Raw genomic sequence first — 27245 nt, 5'->3', positions numbered from 1 at the left:
TAATATAAAACAACTAAAAAGCTATTAAATAATAAACAATTCAGTAATGTAGCCAGATATGACTTAAATATTAATATATAAATACCTATACCTTTTATTTGGAGATTATCTTATTACTTCAGTGACTATGCCTATCCCTGCACCAAAAAACAAAACAAAAACAACTCTACACTGCCTTAATTACTGTAACTATCTAGTTAGCCCTAACAGCTGGTAGAGGAACATGTCTAAGAAGGCACTTTAATATTAATCTTGTATCCAACAACCTGACAAACATTCCTGTTATTTCTAATAATTTGCCTGTAGACACTTCGATTTCTTATGGAAACAATTATATCATCTGTAAAATAAATGCAAATTTAAATCCTCTTTTTAATCTTTATGGCTATAATTCATATTTCTATTAACTGTGTTCTTCAGATCTTTGATATTCTTTCTGAATTTTGTCTGCTTGATCTATTAATACTCTAAAGAGGTATGTTTAATTTTTTATTGTAGTTTAATCAATTTTTGCTCCACATATTAAGTCTACTTTATTAGTTGCATACACTCAAATATGAAGGAATAATAAATACTCTGAGGCATAGAGACTTCAGAAGCTTTGACATGCAGACTTCCGTTAAAACAATTTTTGATTAAAGACTTAAAAAGAGAAGAGATAAATACAGAATGTGTAGCAAAAAAAATATCAAGGGATACGGAGATGGGGCTGATAAAATACCTTGGTGAATTTGTTATCTTTGTAAAAATTGCGATGACCAAAGAAACATGTGTATCCATAATAACCAAGAATAGAAAGTCTAGAGAATATCAAAACACTGTGGTTTTATAAAAGAATTTCAAAAAAAGTTACAGAATGCTAAAATCCTTATCTTATAGGAGGGGGATATCAGTATGTTTCCCCTTCCAAAAAAGCTATAAAAGGCTTAAAAACAAATATATAAAAAGTAAAAATACAAAATAAAAAATTAAAATGGTATAGATTCAAAGATATGAATAATAACACCAAAAATAAATGGATTCAACTCATCATTAATCACAAAAATGTACAGATTAGAAAACAGCAAAATCAAAGTCTTCTATTTTTAAGAGATATGCCTATAAAAATAGAGCCCACAGACTGAAAGGATGAAGGAAGACACATCAGGCAAATGCTAATCAAAAGAAACAGGTGTAATTACATTTATTTCAATTATAGACTTTGAGACCAAAAATTTGTCATTAATGGCATCACTATAAATCATCAACAGAATAATTTGATGATATCAAATCACCAAAAAAATGCAAAAATTTAAACACATATAATCATCAATAGCTTTTCTTTCACATCAATAGAGGTTTTACATTCAACAGAAAATGTAATGGTTTAAAAATTCCATTCTGAATAGCAAACTAATAAAAATCTCCAAACCAAATGAAATCCCAGAAATAAACTAAATATTAATTTACAAAACTACAAAAAATTTAATTTACAAAACTACAAAATCTATTTTAGGTCATAAAAGAAGATGTAACTATACATGATAAATAGACTGCTAAGGAGCATTCTAAATTTTAATACTTAAGAAAATATATATATGTTCTCCTCAGATTAATCTTTTAAATTAACAAAATTCCAATCAGAATTATAGACAGATAGAAGTGAGGAATCAAAGGCCTTGTTCCTATGGAGTTTGCATTCTATTAATAGAAGAGAAAGCCAAAAATAATCACACAAATAAACAAGACATTTTAAGAGAGTGATATATGCTATGAAGATAGCAAGGTAATGTTTTGGAATAGGTGTTACAAATTACTGCCCACAGACCAAATCTGGTCCACAGCCTGTTTCTGTAGATAGTTTATGATAACACAGCCGCAACCAATCATTTACATATTGTCTATGGTTGCTTGTCTACTACAGTGGCAGAGTTTAGTAGGAACAAGAGAGACCATCTGGCCTGTCATGCCTAAAATATCTATTATTTGGCCCTTTACAGCAAAAGCTTACCAATCCCTATTACAGGTTCAGAGAAGATTGCTTTACAAAAGGCACACAAAAGGAAATAACATCTGAAATGATAAATGAAAAATGAGAAGCAAATCATGTAAACAATCAGTGAAAAAGTTCCTGATTGTTTACAGTGAAAAAGTTCCTGATTGTTTACACACATACACAGAGAGAGAGAGAGAGAGAGAGAGAGAGAGAGAGAGAGAGCAAACACAAATGAAAATGAAGCTGCGCTGTTTGAAGAAAAAAAAATAATTCCACTGTGCTTAGAATGATTTTTGGAGGGTTGTAAGAGATAAAGTCAGAAAGCAGGTAAGGGCCACATCATGGAAAACCATGAAAGATCTCAAGCTGGGTAGTGAGATGGTCTGATTTTTAATTTTTAAATGTCACCCTGGTGGCTGATTGGAGAAATGTCTGAAGAAAATTAAAACTGAAAATGGGAAAACTACACAAGGAAGCTTCTAAAAAGGACCAGAGTCAAAATGACAGTGCCTTGGACAGGGTGGGAGAAGTAGAAGAGAGAAAGATATATATCTTTGGGATATATTGTATAAGGAAATCCAACTGAAGTACTAAACACCCTCACAAAGTAAGGGTTGGGAAAGGAAAGGTATCAGAGAGGGGGGCTCAAAGAAGTCTTTGGAATCAGGAATCAAAGAAGGCTTTCAGATATTTGACAAAAGCAAGTATATAGGCATTATGTACATTTACTGAAATGAGGAAGTCTGAGTAAAGAATGAAGTTTTAGAAAATGAGGAAAAACTAAGGTTCTGTTTTGAAAATATTGAATATGACTTTCTAATAAAATATCTAAATGATGATATCAAACAGAAAGTCAGAGAAATCAGTTTGCAGCTCAGAAAAGTGATCAAAACTACAAGTTTTGGAACATCAAAATTTAGATGCTTCTTAAAACTATGGGAACTGATAAGGTCAAGTGGAAAAAAAGTAAAAAAGACTAAAAAGGTACAGTCAGTGACAGAGTAGGAAAAATTGGAAAGTATGATAGGAAAGTCAAGAAATAGACTGTTTCAACTGTTCGACTCTGTGGTATGTTTCCTTAGAAAAGCAATGTCTATGGAGTTGTGGGGATTGAAGAGGAAATGGGTGGTAAGGATTTGGTGACAAGTTTAGGCAACTATTTTGAGAAGGGTTGATCTGAAAGAAAATACAGAAATGGTGCAATAGTTGGAGAAGTACAAGGGGAGTAGAAAAATTTTATTTTTAACATAAGATATATTAAAACATGTATATGTGTGCTAAAGAAATTGGTCCAGTAGAGTCTAAGCAACTGTTGATAAAGCAGAAATGGAAAAGCAAAGTCCCTTAAAGAGTTAAAGGTATAAAATTTAGAGCAAAACAAATTGAAAAATAGGCTTTTGTTAGGAAGAGAGGCATTCTTTCCTCGATAATAAACTAAACGCAGAGAAAATAAGTATAGGTGCAAAAAAGTTTGGTGATTGTGGTGGTAAAAAAAAATGGGAACATTCGCATCTATTTGCTTATATTTTCTCAATGAAGTAGGAGGTAAAATTATTAGCTGGTGCAGATAAAGGTTTGAGAATAGAGATGAAGTTTTAAAACACTTATTTGGAGAGTATTAAAAAGGAAATGCAGGAAAAACACCAGGTAGTTTTGCATTTTCCTTTGATAAAGCTCAAGACCAGTCAACACAGCTATATGATTTTGTTCCCCCCAGCAACGTGAGGGTGAAGGAAGTTCGGACACAGAGTAGTGAAGAGTTGGGTTAACCAGTTTGGATTTTGCTACACAAGTAGATAGAAGAAACAGGAGTGGGAAGAAAATATGCAGTTTTAGCTAAGGACTGATGACTATAATGGCGTAAAACCTCACATGGTTAAGGGTATAAAAGAAGACAGCAGGGCACTAGGAAAGGGTGAAAATGAGAAAACAAGTAGGGTTAATGAATTACAAATTTCAATGAGTTTGAATAATTATGGCATTAGTACTTAGTGAGCAAGAAGGACTAAAGGTGTAAGATATTTGAATTTGGTATTTCACAGGTGATGTTATTAATGACAAGGTATCGGGTAATACCATTGTTATACCCTAGTGCATGGGTCAGGAAACCCATAAAATTTTTAAAAGAAAGAAAGAATAAAACCCCAGAACCAATGAGCATATATAATCCCCAGTTTTGGTTTCTAAATATTATTCTCCAATATAAGAAACCATGGCATCTTGGGGAAATGGGAACTAGTTGATTTCAGGGATGGAAGAGGGAAAGTACAAGGTAAGCCCGAAATATCTTGTAGTGCTAGAAAATAAGGATGCACTTAACAAATGATGGAGTCATGTTAAAAAACACAGAAGCCAAATTGAGGGGGATCTTAATGACCAGATCTGGAACAATTTCAGCTACAAAATAAATAATGACAGTAATTTCTTATAAATCATAAAATTAAATAGATATCCATGAGTTCATACTGATATAAATAAATAATTAAACAAATTAATGAGGAAGGAGAAGGAACAGCTCTCCCTTACAGTTAATAATGTAAAAGAAATGATGAAATAGAAAATCATCATTTGGTAAACACATTAATAATAATTCTTTCATATAAGAATAATCAATGTATGGTAAAAGTTGCCTTTTCCAGCTTCCAAAGCCTGTCCTCATTTGTTGGCTCATGGTCCCTTCCTTCACATCTCTCCACTTGCTTCCATCATCACATCTCCTACTACTGTAGTCAAATTTCCTCCACTTCCCTTTCATAAGAATACTTGTTATTACACTGAGCACACCGGGATAGTCCAGAATAGTCTCTCTGAAAATCCTTAGTTTAAGCATATGTAACTCCTTCTTATCATTTAAGGTAAGTATGTATCACAGGTTCTGGGGAGAATGTAGACATCTTTCGGGGTGCATTACTCACCCTAACACAGAGTATCAATACATAAATAAATGACTGGAAAACTAGTACAATTTAGCAACAATTTTCTCTAGGTAGCAAAATTAGTAATTTTTATTTTTATTTTTATTTATCTCTTTTCTAGAATGAACATGCAGTATTTCCACTATTGGGCCAAAAAAAATGTAAACCAGTGTTCAGAGAGTTTCTTTGTTTTAATCCTTGATCTTCAACATGTTTTTCACATGATGTATACTTACATATTAAATAATTAGATTGATATACAGATGACCCTATACAACACAGGTTTGAGCTATGCAAGTCCACTCATATGTGAATTTTTTCCTACCTGTGCCACCTCTGAGACAGGAAGACCAACCCCTCCTCTTCCTCATCCTCAGTCTACTCAACATGATGACGTTGAGAATGAAGACCTTTATGACGATCCATTTCCACTTCTACTTAATGAATACTAAATATATTTTCTCTTCCTTATTATTTTCTTAATACATTTTCTTTTCTCTAGCTTACTTTACTGTCAAGAATACAATATATAATGTATATAACATACAAAATATATGTGAATCAACTGTTTATGTTATTGGTAAGGTTTCTGGCCAACAGTATCCTATTAGTAGTTAAGTTCAGGGAGAGTAAAAAGATATACGCAGATTTTCAACTACATGCGGGGTTGGTGCCTCTATACCTTAGGGGGTTCAAGGGTCAACTGTAGTTATGTTTCTCTCCAAAAATGTCATATTTCATTCTTAATATACAAACTTCTTAGATATAGGCTAACAAAAACATACAAGATAATCAGTCTCTCATCCTAGTCTTATATGACCAGAATATGCCCAGGATTAAGTTTCAACATGCAGCAGTTGATTTTTTTAAGGTTGTTTAGTCAATACTGGTCTAGCAGCCATAGTGCAAAAAAGTGTTTGCTATTTACTACAAGAACAAATTATATACTAAATTTAGCTGATGAGTAAAACACATTGCATGAAAAAGGAGTTTAAGCAAAAATATATAAAGAGAAAAGGCTTTTAACCTATACAAGATGTTTAAAGAAGTCAGATATTAAAAACTAATGATTAGGTGGAAAGTGATGACTAAAATGTATATGCATAAAAAGACATTTTGAAAGAGAAACTAAGAAGAAAGTTTCTGAGTACATTACATGCTTGGGATGATGAACAGCAAGTAGTGAATATTTAAGATTTGCTTTACTCTTGCAACAAAATCTGCAGGAAATAATGTATTTTTTAAGAAGATAGTAACCAGTGATAAAAAAAATCATCAAGGTGTATATTGGAAATATCTTTATATCTGAGATGCAAGATGGCAGGCATGTTAGGATAACAAATAAAAATAAGCCTGATTTGCATATGCTGTATCAATGGCACTGCTCATGTAAATTTCAACTTATTGGGGAAGAAGAATTCTTAGATATAAATTTTGAATTGTTTCTGAAATTTTATATGTGAATTTTTTAAGAAACAAACTGCAGCTTAATAATTTGCTTTTCCACTGAGTTAATGATTCAGTTAATACTGCATTTCAGTTTTAATTTAGCATCATCTATACCATTTAAGGAGATCTTGGTTGTAATCTCCCATATAACAACTAGGTTATTTTATACAAGTTAATTAAGCTTAATGAGACCCAATGGTACAACAGGGAAAAAACAGCCTAAGTCATAGGACTGCTCTGTGAATTAAATGTAATTGTGTGAGTATGTATTTGCCTTAGAGAAGACTGTCTGATAAAATAAAGGCATTCGATAAAGTTATTTCACTGCCTTATTCACTGTAGTTATTTCTGAATGAATTCTGAAGGATTTCAAAAGTTAAATTCCCATATGTATGTTTATTTATATTCATATGTTTGTTAATAAACATATGTTTATGATCTTATAGCCAGCCATCCTGAGGAGTCTGTAAAGGATACATACAGACTTTGACAACAATATCAAGAGTCCAAAAACGCTTAAACAATGGTACGATTATAAATACAACTATTTGAAAACTTAGACAATTGTTTAGTAAATGATAAAAACACATGTGAATAAAAGTACAAGTATTTTAATAGTCTCAGTGTGCTGTAATTATATTTTACAGATAGCTCCAGGAACATGCCTCAAAAAATAAACCAAAAATGGTCTCTTTCATGCTCTATTGCCGCCACTAAGCTGTTTTACATACTGAAAGCAGACTGATTATTTTAAAAGCAAAATGTAACATTTTTCTCTCCTCTAAATACCCTTCAATGGCGTCCTATCTTTCTTATGATAAAGACCATATCTTACATGTTCTATAAAGCATAGCATTGTTTGGATCTTGCAGATCTCATAAGCTTCCTATTTTTGCTCTGTATATTCTATGTGTTTCAGTATTGGTTTTCTTTTAGTAACTCAAACATTGCATGTTCTTTCTAGTCACGAACCTTTGTACATGCTGTCCTTTTTGGTTCTACTTCTTCCTATCTACCCTCACACTATCACATCTTATCAAATCATTTCTTCAAATCAAAGCTCAATCATTCCCTTACCTCACCTACTCCCTATCCCACAAATTAGGTCAGGCCCTCTTGTAATGTATTCCCAAAGCTCTATAAAGTTTGGAAATACATTCCCAAAACTCTATAATTCTCATTCAGAGCTCTTACGAAAATCACACCTATGAAAATCATATAACTGGTTTAATATCTATTTTCTCTAGTAGTGTATAAGCTTCAATAGAGGAAAAACCATTTTGTTCACTTTGTTATCCATGGAGTCTAACAAAGTAGCTAGTCAATAAATAAATGTAGAATGAATAAACACAAGTCAGTAAACGCATGTAAATGACAGTCTCTCCAAGCTCTAACAGTCGAATCCTCCAGAAAGTAATTTAATGAGAAAAAATATGTCACCCTTGGGAATACTGAAATTATTAATATAAAATTGTTTTGTACATAAATATTTAATAAATACTAGTTTTTTCCTTGTTTGCTCAACTGTACTATCCATGCTTAAAATTATTAAGAATTTCTACTGAATCTGGAACATTTAGAACAATTTCAAAAGTAAAATCTGTTGCACAAGTTTTGTAGGTTCAGCATTTGCTAGATATCATATCATAGAAAAAACACAGTTGTAATCCAAACTCTGAAAACTACTAATTGTATGACCTAAGATATACATTTAAATTCATTCAGTCTTACAAATAATTTTTTTAAATAAATAAATAAGAATGGATGATTATCACCAATGTCATACATTAATTTTTCTAATTTATGGGATTTTTTAATAATATGCCATGACCTATTCAGAAGCCACCTTTTTTTACTTCATAATAGCTCAAAATCACTAAACTTTCAGTTATCCTGCAATGATGAATGGTCATCTATTTAGTTTCATTTGAAAGAAATGTTCAATGAAGAAAACAAACCTTGAAATTCATTTTTTCTTTAAATAAAAGACTGATACTTAAAGTTTTTCAGTGATATAATAGTATTACCCTATGTCCGTAATAAACTTAAAGCAACTTTTACTTGATAATCTACAATATGATCTCTGGACATTTTTGCTCAAGTACCCCAACAATAAAAATGCTTGCTCATACAGCTAAAACAAATGTATATTCACTTATGTATTAATACCTTACATGAGTCTACTACCATTAAACATAACTGAAGGTCTGTTATGAGTCATACAGATTTCTAAGTATGGAGATCCAATAAAACAAGGTACTGTGTTCACAGAATTTCATTCTAGTAAAATTTCATTTTACTTAAAAACCTAAATTCAAGTTAAAAACAGAAATCAACTGAGATAATTTTATACTATGTAAGTGTTAGGATGGAAACAAAAGGTTTGTGATATCTGGAAGAGTCATTTTTGTTAGGTTTGGAATATTAGCTGGGGATAGAGTACTTGAGAGAGAAAAGTAGTAAATGCGAAAGCCATAATCTTCGTAAAGTTTGAGATATCTAAGAACAAGCAAATTAAGTCATTAAAGACATACAAATAAAATGACTTGCCATATGTCTTAGTCTGTTTTGTGCTGCTATAACAGAATACCACAAAATACCACATACTGGGTAATTTATAATAAATATAAATTTATGGGCTCACAGTTCTGAAGGCTGGAAAGTAGAAGACCAAACAGCTGGCATCTGGTGAGGGCCTTCTTGCTGTGTCATCCCATGGCAGAAGGCCAAAGGGCAAGAGAGAACAAGAGGGAACTGAAGTTGCCTTTCAATAACAGCACAAATTCCACCTATGAGGGTGGAGTTTTCATGGCCTAGTCACCTCTTAAAGGTCCCAATCCCAGCACTTTGGGAGGCCGAGAAGGGCGGATCACGAGGTCAGGAGATCAAGATCATCCTGGCTAACACGGTGAAACCCCGTCTCTACTAAAAATACAAAAACAAAATTAGCCAGGCATGGTGGTGGGTGCCTGTAGTCCCAACTACTCAGGAGGCAGGAGGATGGCATGAACCCAGGAGGCGGAGCTTGCAGACTGGGCCACCGCACTCCAGCCTGGGCGACAGAGCGAGACTCCGTCACACACACAAAAAAAGTCCCAGGTTTTAATACTGTTAAAATGTCAATTAAACTTCAGCATGAATTTTGGAGGCAACAAACATTCAAACCATAGTACCATATAAATTCCCAAATTATCAGGAACTTAATCTTATACTCCAACTTGTTCATTGATTTAGTGGCATATTCTAATACAAGTTTGGGAGCCAGTGGATGCAGTTAGAGTTACAGTTTGTTTGGATATCTATTAAAGTAGGAATTTCTTACTATTCTTCCTGTTTGTAATCTAACTGGATATTCTAAAAGTGTATTATTTAACTTGAACCTTAAGGTAATTTATTGGAATGCATGCCTTTCAGAAAAAATTGAATGAAATTCTATAATGGAATTACATAAAATTTTTATATCAATTTTGGGAAGTTATGATATCTTTGGATGAATATTTCTTATTTGAAAAAATGGTATATGATTTTTTAATTATTTAGATCCTCTTATTTCCTTCAGCATAATGTTTTTATTTCACTCATATAAAAATTTTTGCTTACATATACCACTAATTTCCACTTCTTTAATGGTTAAGAGGGTTGAAACCTGCCTTTACTATTTCCTATGTGATCTTATACAAATTAGTTCAGCTTTCTCTATCTCTGTTTTCTTATCTATAAAATGGGAATAATAAGCATACCCTTCCCATTTGAGTATTACATAAGCTAATACATATAAAAAGCTGAGAACAGTCTAGTATAGTAAGTTCTCAATAAATGTTAACTAGTATGATCATAATTTTAAAGTCCGGTGGTTGTTCTTTTCCAGTTTGGGAAAAACTATGTTTTATTTACTAAATGCTAATAATGAGCTATATATCTATAAGAAAAACATTCACAATAATAATATTATGCATGTTATGACCTCTATGACATAAAATCATTCTCAGGACATGATGCAGAGATTTATTTAGAAGGCAGGCAGTCCCTTCAGTAGACCATTCAACATTTTACACACAAATGAAGAACTATATATCTCTGGCTCAAGGCAGACACAGCCCCACACTAGGGTACATGGCTTAGTGAGAAAGGTAAGTACAGCATATCAGCTCTCAATCTTCCACTCAGCTGAGTACCCTTACGAAGGATACATACTACACAGCTCAACTTGGGGGACCTGGTGGAAGGTTTATGGACATTTTTATTTCCTTCCTTAAACTTTTTTATTATTTTTTACAGTGAGTCTATGATTTTACATGAAAATAATAATGTAACACTTTTATTGTAAAATATATAAGTCAAATAAATTTTCATCATTCTTCTACATTAACTTAATAGCAATTTTTTTCCTTTTAGCTATTTTAAATTTTCTTACAATCATGTTTATTATCCATCATTTTGGACTATGCTAAAGGAGTAAATAGTTCTGAAATAAAAATCTAAAAGTACGGGGATACAGACTTCAGAAAATTTAATAAAAATACTGATGAATCAAAGAACAAGGTTAAAATGCCAAAAATGTGACTCATTTATGTCTTGTCAGATACTGTTCAACCCATTATATCTGCAATCTGGTAAATATAAGAATTTAGATTCTTGGTGTTTATTAAGTTCACTCTGCCCCATGTGCAAATGAAACAGCCAGATCCTACTTAAATAGCAATATATAGCCAATAGTTAAAAAGTCATATAAAACATTCACTAACAAAATGTTCAGTTTATAACAGGAAAATTATTTTACTCAGTTTTAGAACAAAAACCAGGATAATTCCATTAAATATAAGGGTCAATTCAAGTATTAATTGGTTTCATTGTTTTCTATGACATACTATTTTAAGTAATTAAACTGACATACTATTTTAAGTCATCTTTTTCAACTTAAATTTCCTACTCTCAAAATAGGTAGTTTATTATTACTACAAAATTCCACCATGAACTCTAAATAAAAGAAACTCTAATAAAAGAAATTCAACATAAAACAGTAATTTTTTAAAGAGTAAAAGATGAAATAAAAAGTGTTCAATTACTTGGAAGTATATTAAAACACAATAATTAGGGGTGTGAGCATTGCAAATTACATGTATTTAAAGAATTAGCACAATAGTGAAATAAAGTAAATGACTGCAGAAAGTGACTTTATGTACTCTTATTCTACTTTTTGAAATATATCATCTATATAGCATTTCTACAGCCTAGTCTTTCATTTTAAGGTTTTCTTTGTTAAAATTGTTATTACAATTAAAAGAAAGCATTTAAGAAAAAAAACTATACTACTTTGTGATACTTTATGACTACTACTTTTTGTATTTACTAAAAATATATTGAGTAATTCAATGTTTACAAGGGCCAATAAAATTAGTTAACACTGTTTGAACGTTTTCCCTCCTTTGTGAGGCATGCTTTATAATATATTTGGTTTTTGGTTTTAAAATGAACTTTGAAAAACTACTAAGTAAATAGATTACAACTGCTGACATATTACTTTCAATTAAGTTAATACCACATTGCACTCAATTGCTTTAAGTTACAGTGTGGACTTGCATCTTAAATTTCTATCTAATCTTGAAAATTAGAATAGTTTCTATTAACATTATCACAAGAGTTATTGTCCTTTTCTTTTTTAAGCATCACTTCCTTTCAAATATTAAGCTTTAAACGTCTCACAGCAATACCAAGAGTGCCACCTAGTGCTTTATGATTATGCTTCTGATATTTCTAAAAGAACGCAGGGATCCTATGTAATCTAGAGAAGAGTTGTCCAATAAGGTCACCACTAGCCATATGTGGCTATTGACTAGTTGAAAAGTAACTGATTTGAATTAAAATGTGATGTAAGTATGGAATGTAAACTTTGTTTCAAACACTAGTACAAAATAGTAAGATATCTCATTAATGACTTAATGACTTTTAAAACTGATTACACATTAAAATGAAAAAATTTTAGATGCGTTAAGCTAAAAAAGGTTTTATTAACATTAATTTTACTCATTTTCTTTTACTTTTTAAAGGAAGCTACTAGAAAATTTTAAATTACATATGAGGCTCACATCATATTTGTATTGGACAACATTGACATAGAAGAAAAATTATGCTAGTTTTTATAAAAGGGTTAAACATTAGTATATTTGTAATAGAGATTACATAATGTGTTCATAATGGTAACTAGTTACTCCTTTGGCAGATAAAAGAAACTAAAGGCTCAAAAAAAGAGGAATTTCTAATTTTAAAAAATCAAAGAAAAAAATCCCTATAAAATAAATCCAGGATATTTGAAATAAGAAAAACAAAAATGATGTGGAAAAGCTAGAGAATAAAGATAATTTAAATGACACAGTAATTGGACAGTCTGAGCATCAGTAGGAATAATAATTGCACACGGATTAAAACATGTATGGATCTATAAGTTCATTAGTGACAAAAACTGTCATTTTTGAAAGATATTGAGCGAACTTTTAATTTTAAATAAATAAATACATACATAAAAGTAGTAAAGGGAATAAATAAAAAATACAGGGAAAAACTGTAACATTTATCATGCCTTTCCTATGCGAACTGTAGCAATAAGCAACCAAACAGCTGATGAGCGAAAATTTGTTTTTACCGAAGTATTCAAACCAAAACATGAAGAAGAAATTGGAATATTATATCTTTTCTTTTTTTTTTTTTTTTTTTTTAGTTTCACTCTTGTTGCCCAGGTGCGAGTGCAATGGCACAATCTCGGTTCTCCGCAACCTCCACCACCTCCCAGGTTCAAGCGATTCTCCTGCCTCAGCCTCCCACATAGCTGGGATTACAGGCGCACACCACCACGCCCAGCTAATTTTGTATTTTTAGTAGAGAAGGGTTTCTCCATGTTGGTCAGGCTGGTCTCGAACTCCCTACCTCAGGTGATTCGCCCGCCTCGGCCTCCCAAAGTGTTGGCATTACAGGCGTGAGCCACTGTGCCTGGCAGAATATTATATCTTTTCAGTCTTGATCAATTAAAATCTAAACATTGAGCGTCAGTGTGTGCCAAGAACATAAGAGACACTAACAGACATGATATGACTCTTCTAGACAAAGAAAACCAAACCATCTACAATTATTATTTTCTCCAAAATCAGATATAAATTTGATTAAGCCTCTAAATCAGGATTTCTCAACCTAAATACTATTGATATTTTTGGCCACATAATTTTTTGTTCTGGGGAGGTTGTCCTTTTCATTGCAGGATGTTTACCAGCATCCCTAGCCTCTACCCACGAGATGCCCACGGCACCCACGTCCCACTCCCCTGTTGTGACAAACAAAATTGCCTCCATACCCTATCAAATGTGCCATAAAGGGCAAAAATACCTTAACAAAATTTGGGATTTTATATGCCACATTCTCAGTAACATTTTTTAAAAATTAAAAATAGTCAACAAATGTTTTGTGGATTGGAGGAGGGTGAGGATCAAAAAACTACCTATCAAGTACTGCACTTATTACCTGGGAGATGAAATAATCTGTATACCAAACCCCCACAACATGCAATTTACCTATATAACAGGCAGCACATGCAGCCCTGAGCCTAAAATAAAAGTTAAAAAATAAGAATCACTTAAGAAAGGAACTAAGAAAATAATTACGTTTTTAAAGATAAAAAAGGAATTCATAAATTCTGTAAAAAAATGATAATTTTAAAATATTATAGCAAATATAGGCAAAACAACAACAAACAGTATATGAGAAGGAAATTATTAAAGACAAAATCTGAAATTGATGAACTAAAAAACAAGATCCACAGAAAAGATAAATAAAACCAAAAGCTAATACTATGAAATAGCAAAAAATAAAAAAATAAAATAACTACCAATTAAAAAGCACTAGACCCAAAAATTTTTGTTGAAATACCTAATTTTTATTTAAAGTTTTAACTATTCCTGCTTTAAAAGAAGATAGCAATTGTTCCAAATTCATTTTTAAAAGCTTTTACCACAATTAAAGATATATACAATGGAAAACTTTTTTGTTCTTTTTTGAGACAGAGTCTCACTCTGCCACCCAGGCTGGAGTGCAGTGGCGCGATCTCGGCTCACTGCAAGCTCCGCCTCCCGGGTTCATGACATTCTCCCATCTCAGTCTCCGGAGTAGCTGGGACTACAGGCGCCCGCCACCACGCCCGGCTAATTTTGTTTTTGTATTTTTAGTAGAGACGGGGTTTCAACGCGTTAGCCAGGTGGTCTTGATCTCCTGACCTCGTGATTCGCCCTTCGTGGCCTCCCAAAGTGCTGGGATTACAGGTGTGAGCCACAGCGCCCGGCCAGAAAATAATTTTTAAAAACTGCAGTCATAGGTCATTTAGTCAGAAAAAAATAACATACAAAAAAGAGATCGTCTTCTTTCATACTAAAAATATTCTAAATTAAAATATAAACAACTAATATTTAGCAGTATCCAAATACTAATATGCTAAGACTAAGTATGGTTTAGCCCAGAATGAAAAGATGTTTAACGTGAGAAAATCTGTTAATTTAACTTAGTATTTAATAAGGTAAAAGAAAGTTATTCATGATATAACCTTGTCACAAAATAAGATAGGAATTTGCTTAATGTGATACAAGGAATATTCCATAAATTATAATAAACATCCTACCTGATAAGGATATCTATTATCATCACTGTGATTCAGCCCATAAATAGAGGTCTCAACATCCCAATAAGGGTAAAAAATATTGAAAAAGGAAGAAAATTGTGCTTATTTTCATGTAATATAATTAACTGCATTTAAAAATCCAAGCAAATCTACAAACAGAATTTAGTAAGCGTTCACCAAAGTTAATGAATATAAGATCAATATACTAAAATGAATTTTATTTTTATATATCAAACAAGAGTAGAAAACAAAATTTTGAAAAATACAATTTAAAACAGCAACAAAAACTGAAAAAAGAATAAATTTTACACACCCAGCAAATCACTTTCAAGGCATCAACACATAAAATCAAGTTCAACACTATTAGTCATTAAAGAAATACAAAACAAAACCACAAAATGCCACTATACACACTCTAGAATGTCTATGATCAAAGAGACAATGTTGTATTGATGACGATGTCAAGGAATGAAATTTCTAGTATCAAAATTTTCTAGAATAAATTAAAAAATGTTACCAACATTCTGGAAAACCATTCGGCAGTTTCTAAAGCAGTTAAGCAAAAGCTTATCATACAACCAAACTATACATTGCTAGGAATATACCCAAGGAAAATAAAAACATGTTCACATAAAGACCATATGAATGTTCATTCACTGCAGCATTTTTCTTAATGACAAAACCTAGAAAAAAATCCCAATGTCCATGAACTTATGAATGGACAAAAATGGTAGTATATTCTTATACTGTATACCGTTCATTAAATTAAAAATACTAAAATCACTATATCAACAAAGTAAAATAGAAATTTCTGATAATCATATAAATTAATGCAGGAAATGCATTGGACATAAACAACCATTTCTGATAAAAAATGTACAGCAAAGTAGGAATAGAAGGCAATTTCCTTAATCTGATAAAGGCAGTTAGCAAAAACCTACATCATATTTAATGATAAAAGACTGAATGCTTTCCCTGTTAGATCAGAAACAAGACAATAATACTTTCATGTTCACATCTTTTCAACACATTATTAAAGGTGCTAGCTATAGCAATAAGGCAGAAAAAAGAAAGAAAACCATCAAAAGAGGAAAAGAAATCCAACTGCCATTATTTGCAGAAAACATTGTATGTGTAGAAATTCTGAGAGTCAACAAAAAATGGTAGTAGAAGTAAAATGGGACTTTTGCAAAGCTACGGATGTAAAACCAATATAAAATCAATTATAAATGCCAGAAACAATCAGGAATGAAATATTTTAAGCTAACATTATCAATAGCATCACAAATTTAAAATATACAGGGATAAATCTGACAAAAATGTGAAATATGTGTACAGTTATAACTATAAAATATTAATAGTAAAAATTAAAGAATTGAGAAAAAATAAAAAATACAATAATTCCAAAGACTCACTATAGTTAACATGCCAATTCTCCCCAAATTCATCTATAAGTTAAACAAAATCACAAAACAAATTATAGCATTTTTTTTGAAAATTGAAAGGCAGATTCTAAAATTCACTTGCAGATGCAAAAAAAAAAAAAAAAAGAGTAGTCAAAACAAGTTTGAAAAGGAAGAACAAAGTTGGAGAATAAATACTAACCAATTTCAGGACTTATAAAATCACATTAATTATAAATGTGCTACGTTTGCATAAAAATAAGCAAATAGATTAAAGAAACAGAAAAAAGTCCAGAAACAGACCCACACATTTACAGACAAGTGTTTTTCAGCAAAGGTGCACAAGAATTCATTGATTAAAGTATAGTCTTCACATAAAGTGTGCTTGAACATTTAAATATTTACATGGAGAAAAAAAGAACTTCAATCCATCACCTACTATATACACAAATATTAATTCAAAATGGACCATATACTTAAATAGAAAACTTAAAAATATAATAATTCTACCAAAACCTGGGGAAAATCACAGTGACCTGTTAGGCTAAGATTTCACAAAAGAACAAACTGATAAGTCAAGCTTCATCTAAATTAAAATCTGTTCTTCAAGAAAATAGTGTTAATAAGATAAAAAGACAAGTTACCACTAGTAAAAAATATTTGCAAGTCATGTATCTGATAAAGGACTTGTATCTAGAATGAAGTATGTGGAAAATTTGTTAATATAAAAACAATCTAAAAAGTGGGCAATGGATTTCAACAGACCCTTCATTGAATAAAATATACAGATGGCAAACAATCCTATGAAAAGATGCTGAACATCATTAGTAATTAGGAAAGTGCAAATTAAAATGAGAGTTAGATACCATTACACACCTATTAGAATGGCTAAAACTTGGACTAACTCTAAAAAAGTTTCTGAAATGTGGAAGAACTGAAACTCTCATACACTGCTGGTGGGAATGTAAAATGGTACAACCATTTGGGGAAACAGCATTTGGCTGTTTCTTTAAAAGTTAAAGATAGGCTAGGTGCAGTGTCTCACGCCTGTAATCACAGCACTTTGGGAGGCCAAGGTGGGCGGATCATGAGGTCAGGAGTTCGAGACCAGCCTGACCAACGTGGCAAAACCCCATCTCTACAAAAAATACAAAAATTAGCTGGGCGTGGTGGTGGGCACATGTAATCCCAGCTACTTGGGAGGCTGAGGCTGGAGAATCACTTGAACCTGGGAGGCAGGGGTTGCAGTGAACTGAGATTGTGCCGTTGCACTCCAGCCTGGGCGACAAGAGCAAGACTCCATCTCAGAAAACAAAACAAAAGTTAAATATATACCTACCATATAATCAGTACCCAATGAAAGCATCTGTTGGTACAAAATCAGTGCAGCCTTTTAGTAATGCCCAAAATTCTGCAAAATATCTATTATAAAATTCAAGTTCTTCAAAAATCCATCATAATGAAAAGGACTACATTAAAATCACATGAGTTTACTCAAGTTCTATACTTTGTTCTATGTTCAGAATAAAATCTATTGCTATTTTACTGTTCAGAGTAGAAAAAATGTACCAAATATAATTAAGATAATATATTTCTTAGCAATATACGTAAAGTTGTATTATAAAATTTAAGAAATAGAAATTGCAAGATATTCATGACAATTTTAGTTATTCAAGATGACCTTTATTATTTGAAACTAATAGTATGCACCAATTATTTAAAATGAAGAATACACATATACTTACAATAACATGTTCCTCTAAGTGGATTACCAACATAGCGATTTTCAGAGTCACATCTGCAGAAACACAAAAACTCATTTACTATTAAACAATGCAATTCAAAAGCCTCATGTTTTTCTTCAAGCAAAAAAGTATTTATATTCTACATCAAAACATATTTAAAACTATACCATTATATGAAATTTCAGAAACACATCTTTGAAAGATGTGTTTGAAATTTGAATTAATTGTAGAAAGCTTTATATATGAGAAAAAGTGAGAGATGAAATAGTGAAGAAAAAGAAAATAAACATACATGATAGGCATATAAGGAATGTTAAAAGGCAGATGAAATATAATTATGAGCTTTGGGATATGTATCCTGCCTTAATAAACAGAAGAAGTGAAAGTCTGAAATAAGATACAGAGATATTTTTAGGTAGAAGAAAATTCAGGGAATTCATAAATCCACATTATTTTCACACTTGTGGTATTCTTTGAAATTAACATATTTTCTACACCAGTTAAAAAAATTTTCTACACCAGTTTCTACACCAATTAATCTGTATTTTTAAAAACAGATCTCCTCTGGTAAATAATTGGAAAAAAAGGTTTCTCTAACCCAAACAAAATTGACTAATATAGATTAAATTCAGGAGCTCAAACTTTGAATTCACATAAACAGATTTTTAAAAAGTGAAAGAACATATGCGCATCCATACTCATGTACTCTTATATTTAATACATAAAAATATAGTTAACTACAGCAGTGGGAGAAAATCATAAGTATTTTCAAAATTTTTCAAATTCACAAAACCTTGTTTGCCAAATAAAATTGACAATGTCTAATAGAGATATAGCATGGTTTTGCATAACATTTCTTGGAATGTCCTCCAAAATAAATTATTATAAAATTTATGCACCAGGGTAACTTAATAAAGTGACTTAATATTTAAATAATAAAAATTATATTTGCATATAGTTTAAGTAATTATTACATACATATTTTATATAAACATATTACATATATTTCAACTCTAGTTAAAAGTTTAAAGAGGTAAAAGAGTCTAAAATGTCTTCAGTTTTTCAGAAGCATTCATAAGAACAGAGGAATAGTAGAATACATATATATAATGAAGAGTCAAATAGTGAAAAATTAGAGGCTAAATAATCAGATTACATTCCCAATGCATTTTTCAGCCATGTGCTAGCTAGTTTTTATATTCATGGAAAAAAATGAGTTGAAGAGTAAATTTTACTGTATATTAATTATAAAATTAAAGTCAAAATATGATAATCCTTTAAAACACTAACTTGGAAGAAAAGGACTCTGTGAAACAAAGGAACTTTGGGTGTTAGGTTTTCTGTGACATTTCCAAACACCACTTTTAAGATTTTGTCATTGATGGTAGTTTTCTAGTTTTAGAAATATGCAATAGAGCACCACAAAGTGTGATTCCTATCTAACTGTAACTTTGTATAAATTGACCAATCTCTCCCCATTCCACCCTCCTCATACCCTCCCAAGCCTTTCAAAATCCTCCACAGCTTCTCATAACCACAATTCTCAGAACCACAATTCTACTCTCAACTTCTATGAGATCAGTCTTTTTAGATTCTACATATAAGTGAGATCATGCAGTATTTTTCTTCTGTGTTTATTTCACATAATATAATGTCCTCTAGGTTCATCCATGTTGTGTCCCAAATGACAGGATTTCATTATTTTTATGAATAAAATACATTCCAAAAATATATGACATATTTTTATCCATTCATCTCTTGATAGAGACTTAGACTGATTCCATATCTTGGCTACTGTACATACTGCTGCAATAAAAGTAAGAGTACAGATGTATCTTCAAAATACAAATTTCAATTCCTTCGGATAAATATCCAGTAGTGAGATTATTGAAACATATTTTCATTCTGTTTTTAATTTTTGGAGAAACTTCCATACTGTTGTCCACAAACAGCTGTATTAATGTGCATTTCCACCAACGGTGGATAGAAGATCCTCTTTCTCCACAACCTCGCCAGTATTTGTTATTTTTTTGTCTTTTTCATAACAGCCATTCTAACTAGTGTGAAGTGATATCTCATCATGATTTTGATTTGCATTTTCCTAATGATGAGTGACATAGAGTTTCTTCTTCTTATATCAGTGAGCTATTCGTATGTCTTCTTTTGAGAAATGTCTATTCAGATCTTTTGTCCACTCTTTACTACTTGTGGGGTTTTTTGCTATTGAGTTCTTTGGGTTCCTAACATAGCTGGATATTAATCCCTTGTCAGATGCATAGTTTGCAAATATTTTCTCCCATTCTATAGGTTGTCTCTTTGCTCTGCTGATTATTTCCTTTGCTGCACAGAAGCTTTTGTTTTGATGTAATCCCATTTCTCTATTTTTGCTTTTGTTGCCTGTGCTTTTGAGGTGTTTTCCAAAACAAACAAACAAAAAACCTTCCCCAGAGAAATGCAATAAAGTGTTACCTCCGTGTTCTCTTCTAGTAGTCTCACATTTTGAGGACTTACATTTAAATCTTTAATCCATTTTGATTTTTTTTAAGTGGTGACAGATGGGGTCTAGTTTCATTCTTCTTAATGAAAACTTTTTCCCAGCATCATTTATTAAAGAAAATATTATCTCCCTAACGTGTATTCTTGGCACTTTTGCCAAAAATCAGATGGTATACATGCGTGTATTTATTTCTGGGTTCTTCATTCTGTTTCATTAGTTTGTGTGTCTTTTTAAATTTTTAACTTTTTTGTTTGTTTGTTCGTTTGCTTGTTTGTTTTTGAGACACAGTCTCACTCAGTTGCCCAGGCTGGAATACAGTGGTGCAATCTCAGCTCACTGCAGCCTTCACCTCCTGTGCTCAGGTGATTCTCCCACCTCAGCCTCCCTAGTAGCTGGGTCTACACACCATCACGCCTGGCTAGCTTTTTGTATTTTTCTTAAGACAGGGTTTTGCAGTGTTGGCCAGGCTGGTCTCCAACTCCTGGACTCAAGCAATTCACCCACCTCAGCCTCCCAAAGTGCTGGGATTACAGTTTGAGCCACCGCACCTGGCCAATTTTTACCTTTTAATGTTTATGGGTACATAGTAAGTGTGCTTATTTATGGGGTACATGAGATATTTTGATATGGGCATACATTGTATAATAATGACATCAGGGTAAGAAGGACATCCATCACCTCACGGATTTATCATTTCTTTGTGTCACAAACTTTCCAATTACACTGTTTTATTTTAAAATGTACAATAAATTATTGTTTTCCTATCATTTTTCTTAACTTTTATTTTAGGATATACTAGAGGTACATGCACAGGTTTGTTACATAGGTAAATTGCGTGTCACAGAGGTTTGGGGTACAGATTATTTCACCACCCAGGTTTAAGCATAATACTTGATAGGTGTTGTTTCTAACTTTGCCCTCCTCCCTTCCTCCACCTCTCCAGTAGGCTCTGGTGTCTGTTGTTCCCTTCTTTATGTTTGTATGTACAAAATGTTTAGCTCCAACTAAAAAGTGAGAAAATGTAGTACTTGGTTTTCTGTTTCAGTGTTAGTTCACTTAAGATAATGGCCTCCAGCTCCATCCATGTTGCTGCCAAAAACATGATCTTGTTCTTTTTTTATAGCTGCAAGTGTTCCATTGCTGGGTCAAATGGTAACTCTGCTCTGAGTTCTTTTAGAAATTGCTAAACTGCTTTCCACAGTGGCTAAACTAATTTACAATCCCACCAGCAATGTATAAGGTCCCCTTTTCTCTGCAACCTTGCCAGCATCTGTTATTTTTTAAAATAATTCCCATTCTGACTGGTGTGAGACGGTATCATATTGTGGTTCTGATTTGCAATTCTCTAATGGTTAGTGATGTTGAGCATTTTTTCACATACTTGTTGGACACATGTATGTCTTCTTCTGAAAAGTGTGTGTTCATGTACTTTGCTCACTTTTTAATGGGGTTGTTCATTTATTGCTTGTTGATTTAAGTTCCATATAGATTCTAGATATTAGATCCTTGTGGGATGCATAGTTTGCAAATATTTTCTCCTATTTTGTAAGGTGTCTGTTTACTCTGCTGGTAGTTTTGTTTGCCATGAAGAAGCTCTTCAGTTTAATTACGCGCCATTTGTCAATTTTCTTTGTTGTTGCAATTACTCTTGGCATATTCGTCATGAAATCTTTGCCAGGTCCTACATCCAGAATGGTATCTAGGTTATCCTTCAGGGTTTTTATAGTTTTGGGTCTTACATTTAAGTCTTTAATCCATTTTGAGTTGACTTTTGTATATGGTGTAAGAAAGGGGTCCAGTTTCAACTTCTGCATATGGCTAGCCAGGTATTACAGCACCATTTATTGAATAGGGAGTCCTTTCATCACTACTTGTTTTTGTCAGCTTCATTGAAGACTAGATAGTTGTACATATGCAGAATTATTTCTTGGCTCTCTATTCTGATCCATTGGTCTATGTGTCTGTCTTTGTATAAGTACCATCCTGTTTTGGTTACCACAGCCTTGTAATATAGTTTGAAGTCAATTAACATGGTATCCCCAGCTTTATTCTTTCTGTTTATGATTACCTTGGCTACTCGAGCTCTTTTTTGATTCCATATGAATTTTAAAATAATTTTTTCTAATTATGTAAAGAATGTCATAGTTTGATAGGAATGCCATCATACTATGGCATTTGCTTCAGCATTCAAAGGGAAAGCTTTCAACTTTTCCCTGTTTGGTATGATGTTAGCTGTGGATGCATATATGTGCACATATGTTGAGGTGTGTTCCCTCTACACCTAATTTTTCAGGGGTTTTATCATGGAGGAATGCTAAATTTTATCAAATTCTTTTTTTAGCATCCATTGAGATGATCCTATGGTTTTTGTCCTTCATCCTAGTAATGCAATGTAACACATTTATTAATTTTTGTGATTTGAACTGTACTTGCATTACTGGGATGAATTTCACTAAATCATGGTCAATGACCTTATAATATGTTGTTGGATTCAGTTTGCTAGTACTGTATTATGGGTTTTTGCATCTATATCCATCAGGGATATTGGCCTGTAGTTTTATTTTATACTTTTGTCTTTGTCTGGTTTTGTTATCAGGGTAATGCTGGCCTCATAGAATGAGTTTGGAAGAATGCCCTCTACTTCAATTTTTTGGAATAGTTTGATAATAATTGGTATGAGTTCATTTTTAAATATTTGCTAGAATTTAGCAATGAAGCAATCAGGTCCTGAACTTTTTTTGATAGGAGTCTTTGTTTCACTGATTCAATCTTGTTTCTCATTATTGGTCTGCCCATGTTTTCTATTTCTTCATGATCCAATCTTGGTAAGATAAGCTATAAGAAATTTATTCATTTCTTCTAAGTTTTCAAATTTGTTGGTCTATCATTGCTCATTATAGTCTCTAATGATCCTTTGTATTGCTGTGGTATCAGTTGCGATGTCTCCTTTTTCATCTTTAACTTTTTCATTTATTCATTTGAATAATTGAAATTATTCAATTATTCAATTCATCTTTTATTCATTTGAATCATTCCTCTTTTTTTCTTAGGCTAGCTAAAGCTTTGTCAATTTTGTTTCTTATTTCAAAAACCAACTCTTCATTTTCTTGATGCTTTGTATTTTTAGTCTCTATTTCCTTTATTTCTTCTGTGTTCTTTATTATTTCTTTCCTTCTCATAATTTTGGACTTAGATCATTCTTGTTTTCTAGGTCTTTGAGGTACAACATTAGGCTGTTTATTTGAGATATTTCTACTTTTTCAAATAGGTGATTATTGCTATAAACTTTCCTCTAAAAACTGTTTTTGCTATATCCCATAAGTTTTGGTATGTTGTATTTCCATTTTGATTTTTCTCAAGAAATGTTTTAAATTCCTTTTTAATTTCTTCATTGATTTGTTTAATTTCCATGTACGTATACAGTTTCCAAAGTTCCTCCTGTTATTGGTTTTAGTTTTATTCCACAGTGGTCAGAAAAAAAATACTTGATATGACTTTGATTTTTAAAAATTTGAGGCCAGGCCGCCATGGCTCATGCCTGTAATCCCAGCACTTTGGGAGGCCGAGGCAGGTGGATCACCTAAGGTCAGGAGTTCGAGACCAGCCTGGCCAACATGGTGAAACCCCGCCTCTACTAAAAATACAAAAATTAGCCAGGCATGGTGGCAGGCACCTGTAATCACAGCAACTCAGGAAGCCAAGGCAGGAGAATTGCTGGAACCTGGGAGGCGGAGGTTGCACTAAGCCAAGATCGCACCATTGCATTCCAGCCTGGGTGACAACAGTGAGACTCTGTCTCAAAAAAAAAAAAAAAATTGTTAAGACATGTTTTGTGCCCTTACATATAATCTATCTTAAACAATGTTACATGTGCTGTTGAGAAAACTGTGCCTTCTGCAGCTGTTAGACCGAATGCTCTGTAAATGTCTGTTAGGTCCATTTGGTCAAGAGTGTTGTCTGACACTGAAGTTTCTTTGTTGATTTTCTGTCTGGACGATCTGCACATTGCTGAAAGTGGAGTGTTGAAGTCCCCTACTATTATTGTGTTACAGTCTATCTCTCCCTTTAAATCTATTAATATTTGCTTTATATACATAGGTCCTCTGCTAGTGGGCACATACATGTTTATAATTGTATCTGCTTGCTGCATTGACCCCTGCTATTATTATATAATGGCCTTGTCTCTTTTTACAGTTTTTAACTTAAAGTCTATTTTGTTCAGATAATTACAGCTACTTCTGTTCTTTTTGGGGTTCCATTTCCATGAAATAGCTTTTCCCATCCATTTACTTTCAATCTATGCATGTCGTTTTATATGTAAAGTAAGTCTCCTGTAGGCAGCATAGTTTGGTCATATTTTTCTATCCGTTCAGCCTCTCTTTTAACTGAATAATTTCAACCATTTACATTCAAGGTAGTTTTTGATAGGTAAGGGATGACTATCACGATTGTGTAACTTCTTTTTTAGTTGTCTAGATATTTTTTCCTTTTTTCCTCTCTTAAAGGCTTCCTTTGTGGTTATGTGATTCACTCTAGTAATGTGTTTTAATCCTTACTTTTTTAGTGTTATCTATTATAGCTTTTAGCTTTTTCGTTACCATGAGACTCACAAAAACATCTTATAAGTTATTTTAAACCAATAAAAACTTAATTTTGATCGCAAAGGAAAGAAGAAAACAACAAAAATGGTACATTTTAACTCATTATCCCTCCATATTTTGAATTTTGATGTCACAGCTTATATTTTTCATATTGTCTATCTCTTAACAAATTATTGTAGTTTTTTATAGTTTTGTCGTTCATTCTTTATACAAAGATAAATGTGGTTTATACAACAAAATGACAGTATTAGCCTAACAATCAATGTAAGTATTCTTTTCTTTAGGTTTGAAGAGCTCTCTTTAGCATTTTTTGCAGAATTGGTCTGGTGGCCATTAATTCCCTCAGCTTTTGTTTGTCTGCAGAAGTCCTTCTCTCCTTCATTTTTAAAATACACCTTTTCTGCCTATAGTATTCTTGGTTGGCAGGTAGTTTCCTTCCACATTCTGAATATATTGTCACATTCCCTCCTGCCCTGAAAGGTTTCTGCTGAGAAATATGCTGCCAGTTATATTAGATCTCTCTTAAATGTTATTTGCTTTTTTTTCTCACTTCTTTCTAGATCCTCTCTTAGTCATTGATCTTTGTGAGTTTAATTGTGACATGCCTTGTGGTATTCTTATTTGGATTGAATCTGGTGACCTTTGACTTTGCTATAATTGGGCATTCACATCTTTCCCCAGGCTTGAAAAGTTTTCTGTTATTATTTTTAATAAGTTTTTGGCCCCTTTGTCTCTCAACTCCTTCTTGAATTCTAATAACACAAATGTGTTATTTTGATGTTGTCCCACAGATCTGGTAAGCTTTCTTTGGCCCTTTTCATTCTCTTGGTTCTTTCACCTCTGACTATGTTCTCAAATAGCCTACCTTTGAACTCACTAATTCTTTCTTTTGTTTGATCTATTGTGCTGATGATGCTCTCTATTCCATTTTTATTTCATTCATTGTATTTTATTTCACTCATTCATTTCATTCACCTCCAGGATTTCCATTTGTTTTTATTATTAATATTTCAATCTCTTAAGTTTCGTTCATGTATTTCTGATTGCTTCTCTGAATTTTACTGAAGTTTGGGCTTCAGTAAATTTATTGAACTTTCTAAAAACAGCTATTTTGAATTCTTTGTCTGAAAGACCACATGTCTCCATCACCTTAGGGCCAGTCTCTGGCACCTTATTTTGTCTGTTTGGTGAGATCAGATTTCCCTGAATGATCTTGATGCTTATGGACATGCAACAATGTGTGTGCACTGAGAGATCAGGTGTTTATTCCAGTCTTCCTAGTCTAGTTTTGTTTTTGCTCATCCTTCTTCAGAGGGCCTTCCAGAGTTTCTAAGGGGACTGACTGTTGTGTTCTCTGAGCCCATGACCACTGCAACTCCCTAAACACTAGAGGGCAGTCTAAGCCCAGATCTGCCACAAGTCTCAGGAGGGCTCCAAGGTTGGCAGGGCTCTGCAGGGCAGCTGGACCTAGGGAAAATCCAAGGAGGGTAACTGGGCTGTGTGGGAAAGCTGGCCAGGAAACCTAGCCCAGAAGACTATCCCAGTGCCCCAGACAATCATGCCTCCCAGGAGGTCTCTGAACAGGTGAGAGATATGTCACCAACTGCAGCAGCAGGGGCCAAATCTGAGGCTGGGTCCCCTCAGGATCTACTGTGGGACAAAGGTTGGATAGCCCACCTCAATTCCTCAGATGGTTGCACATCTCCTAGCAGGTCCCTGCACAGATATGATAGTTACCTCACTACAGTGTGGGGAGCTGGGGGTCAGACTGGATCCCTCAGGATGTGCTGTGAGATGACAACCTGGGTACTACTGAAAGATAAGTTTGGCAAGCCTATCAAGGAGGCTCAGACTCACAATCTGCAGGATATGGGCAAGTCTCCCTCTGGGGTTTTGTGTGAGCAGTTCTGTGCTGGGAACTCAACTGTAGAGGGCTGGAGTCGAGCCACAGGACTACTTCTAGGTTCACTGCAGAGACTGATATCAGTGGGCAAACAAGTCTCT

The 27245-nt window shown here is 32.9% G+C and overlaps 1 protein-coding gene across 11 annotated transcripts in view; it reads right to left on the bottom strand.

Annotated features, from left to right (window-relative positions):
* ATRNL1 (attractin like 1) overlaps positions 1–27245 on the bottom strand; it is an 853639-nt gene that overhangs the window by 505272 nt on the left and 321122 nt on the right. For 10 of the 11 annotated variants that reach the window (XR_010147020.1, XM_016919435.4, XM_016919433.4 and 7 more), the window contains one exon: positions 18144–18196. Coding sequence is in view for 10 of the 11 variants with exons in the window: in XM_016919435.4 (XP_016774924.3) it covers positions 18144–18196 (53 nt within the window). In the remaining variant the exon portion in view is untranslated. Of the gene's footprint in view, positions 1–17729; positions 17765–18143; positions 18197–27245 lie in introns of those variants that run through there. The other variant, XM_016919436.4, reaches the window with a different exon arrangement.

Source organism: Pan troglodytes, chromosome 8, assembly GCF_028858775.2.
Source record: "Pan troglodytes isolate AG18354 chromosome 8, NHGRI_mPanTro3-v2.0_pri, whole genome shotgun sequence".
NCBI lineage: Eukaryota > Metazoa > Chordata > Mammalia > Primates > Hominidae > Pan > Pan troglodytes.
Note: the sequence above shows the minus strand (reverse complement) of the source record. Positions and strands in the feature narration are given on the sequence as shown.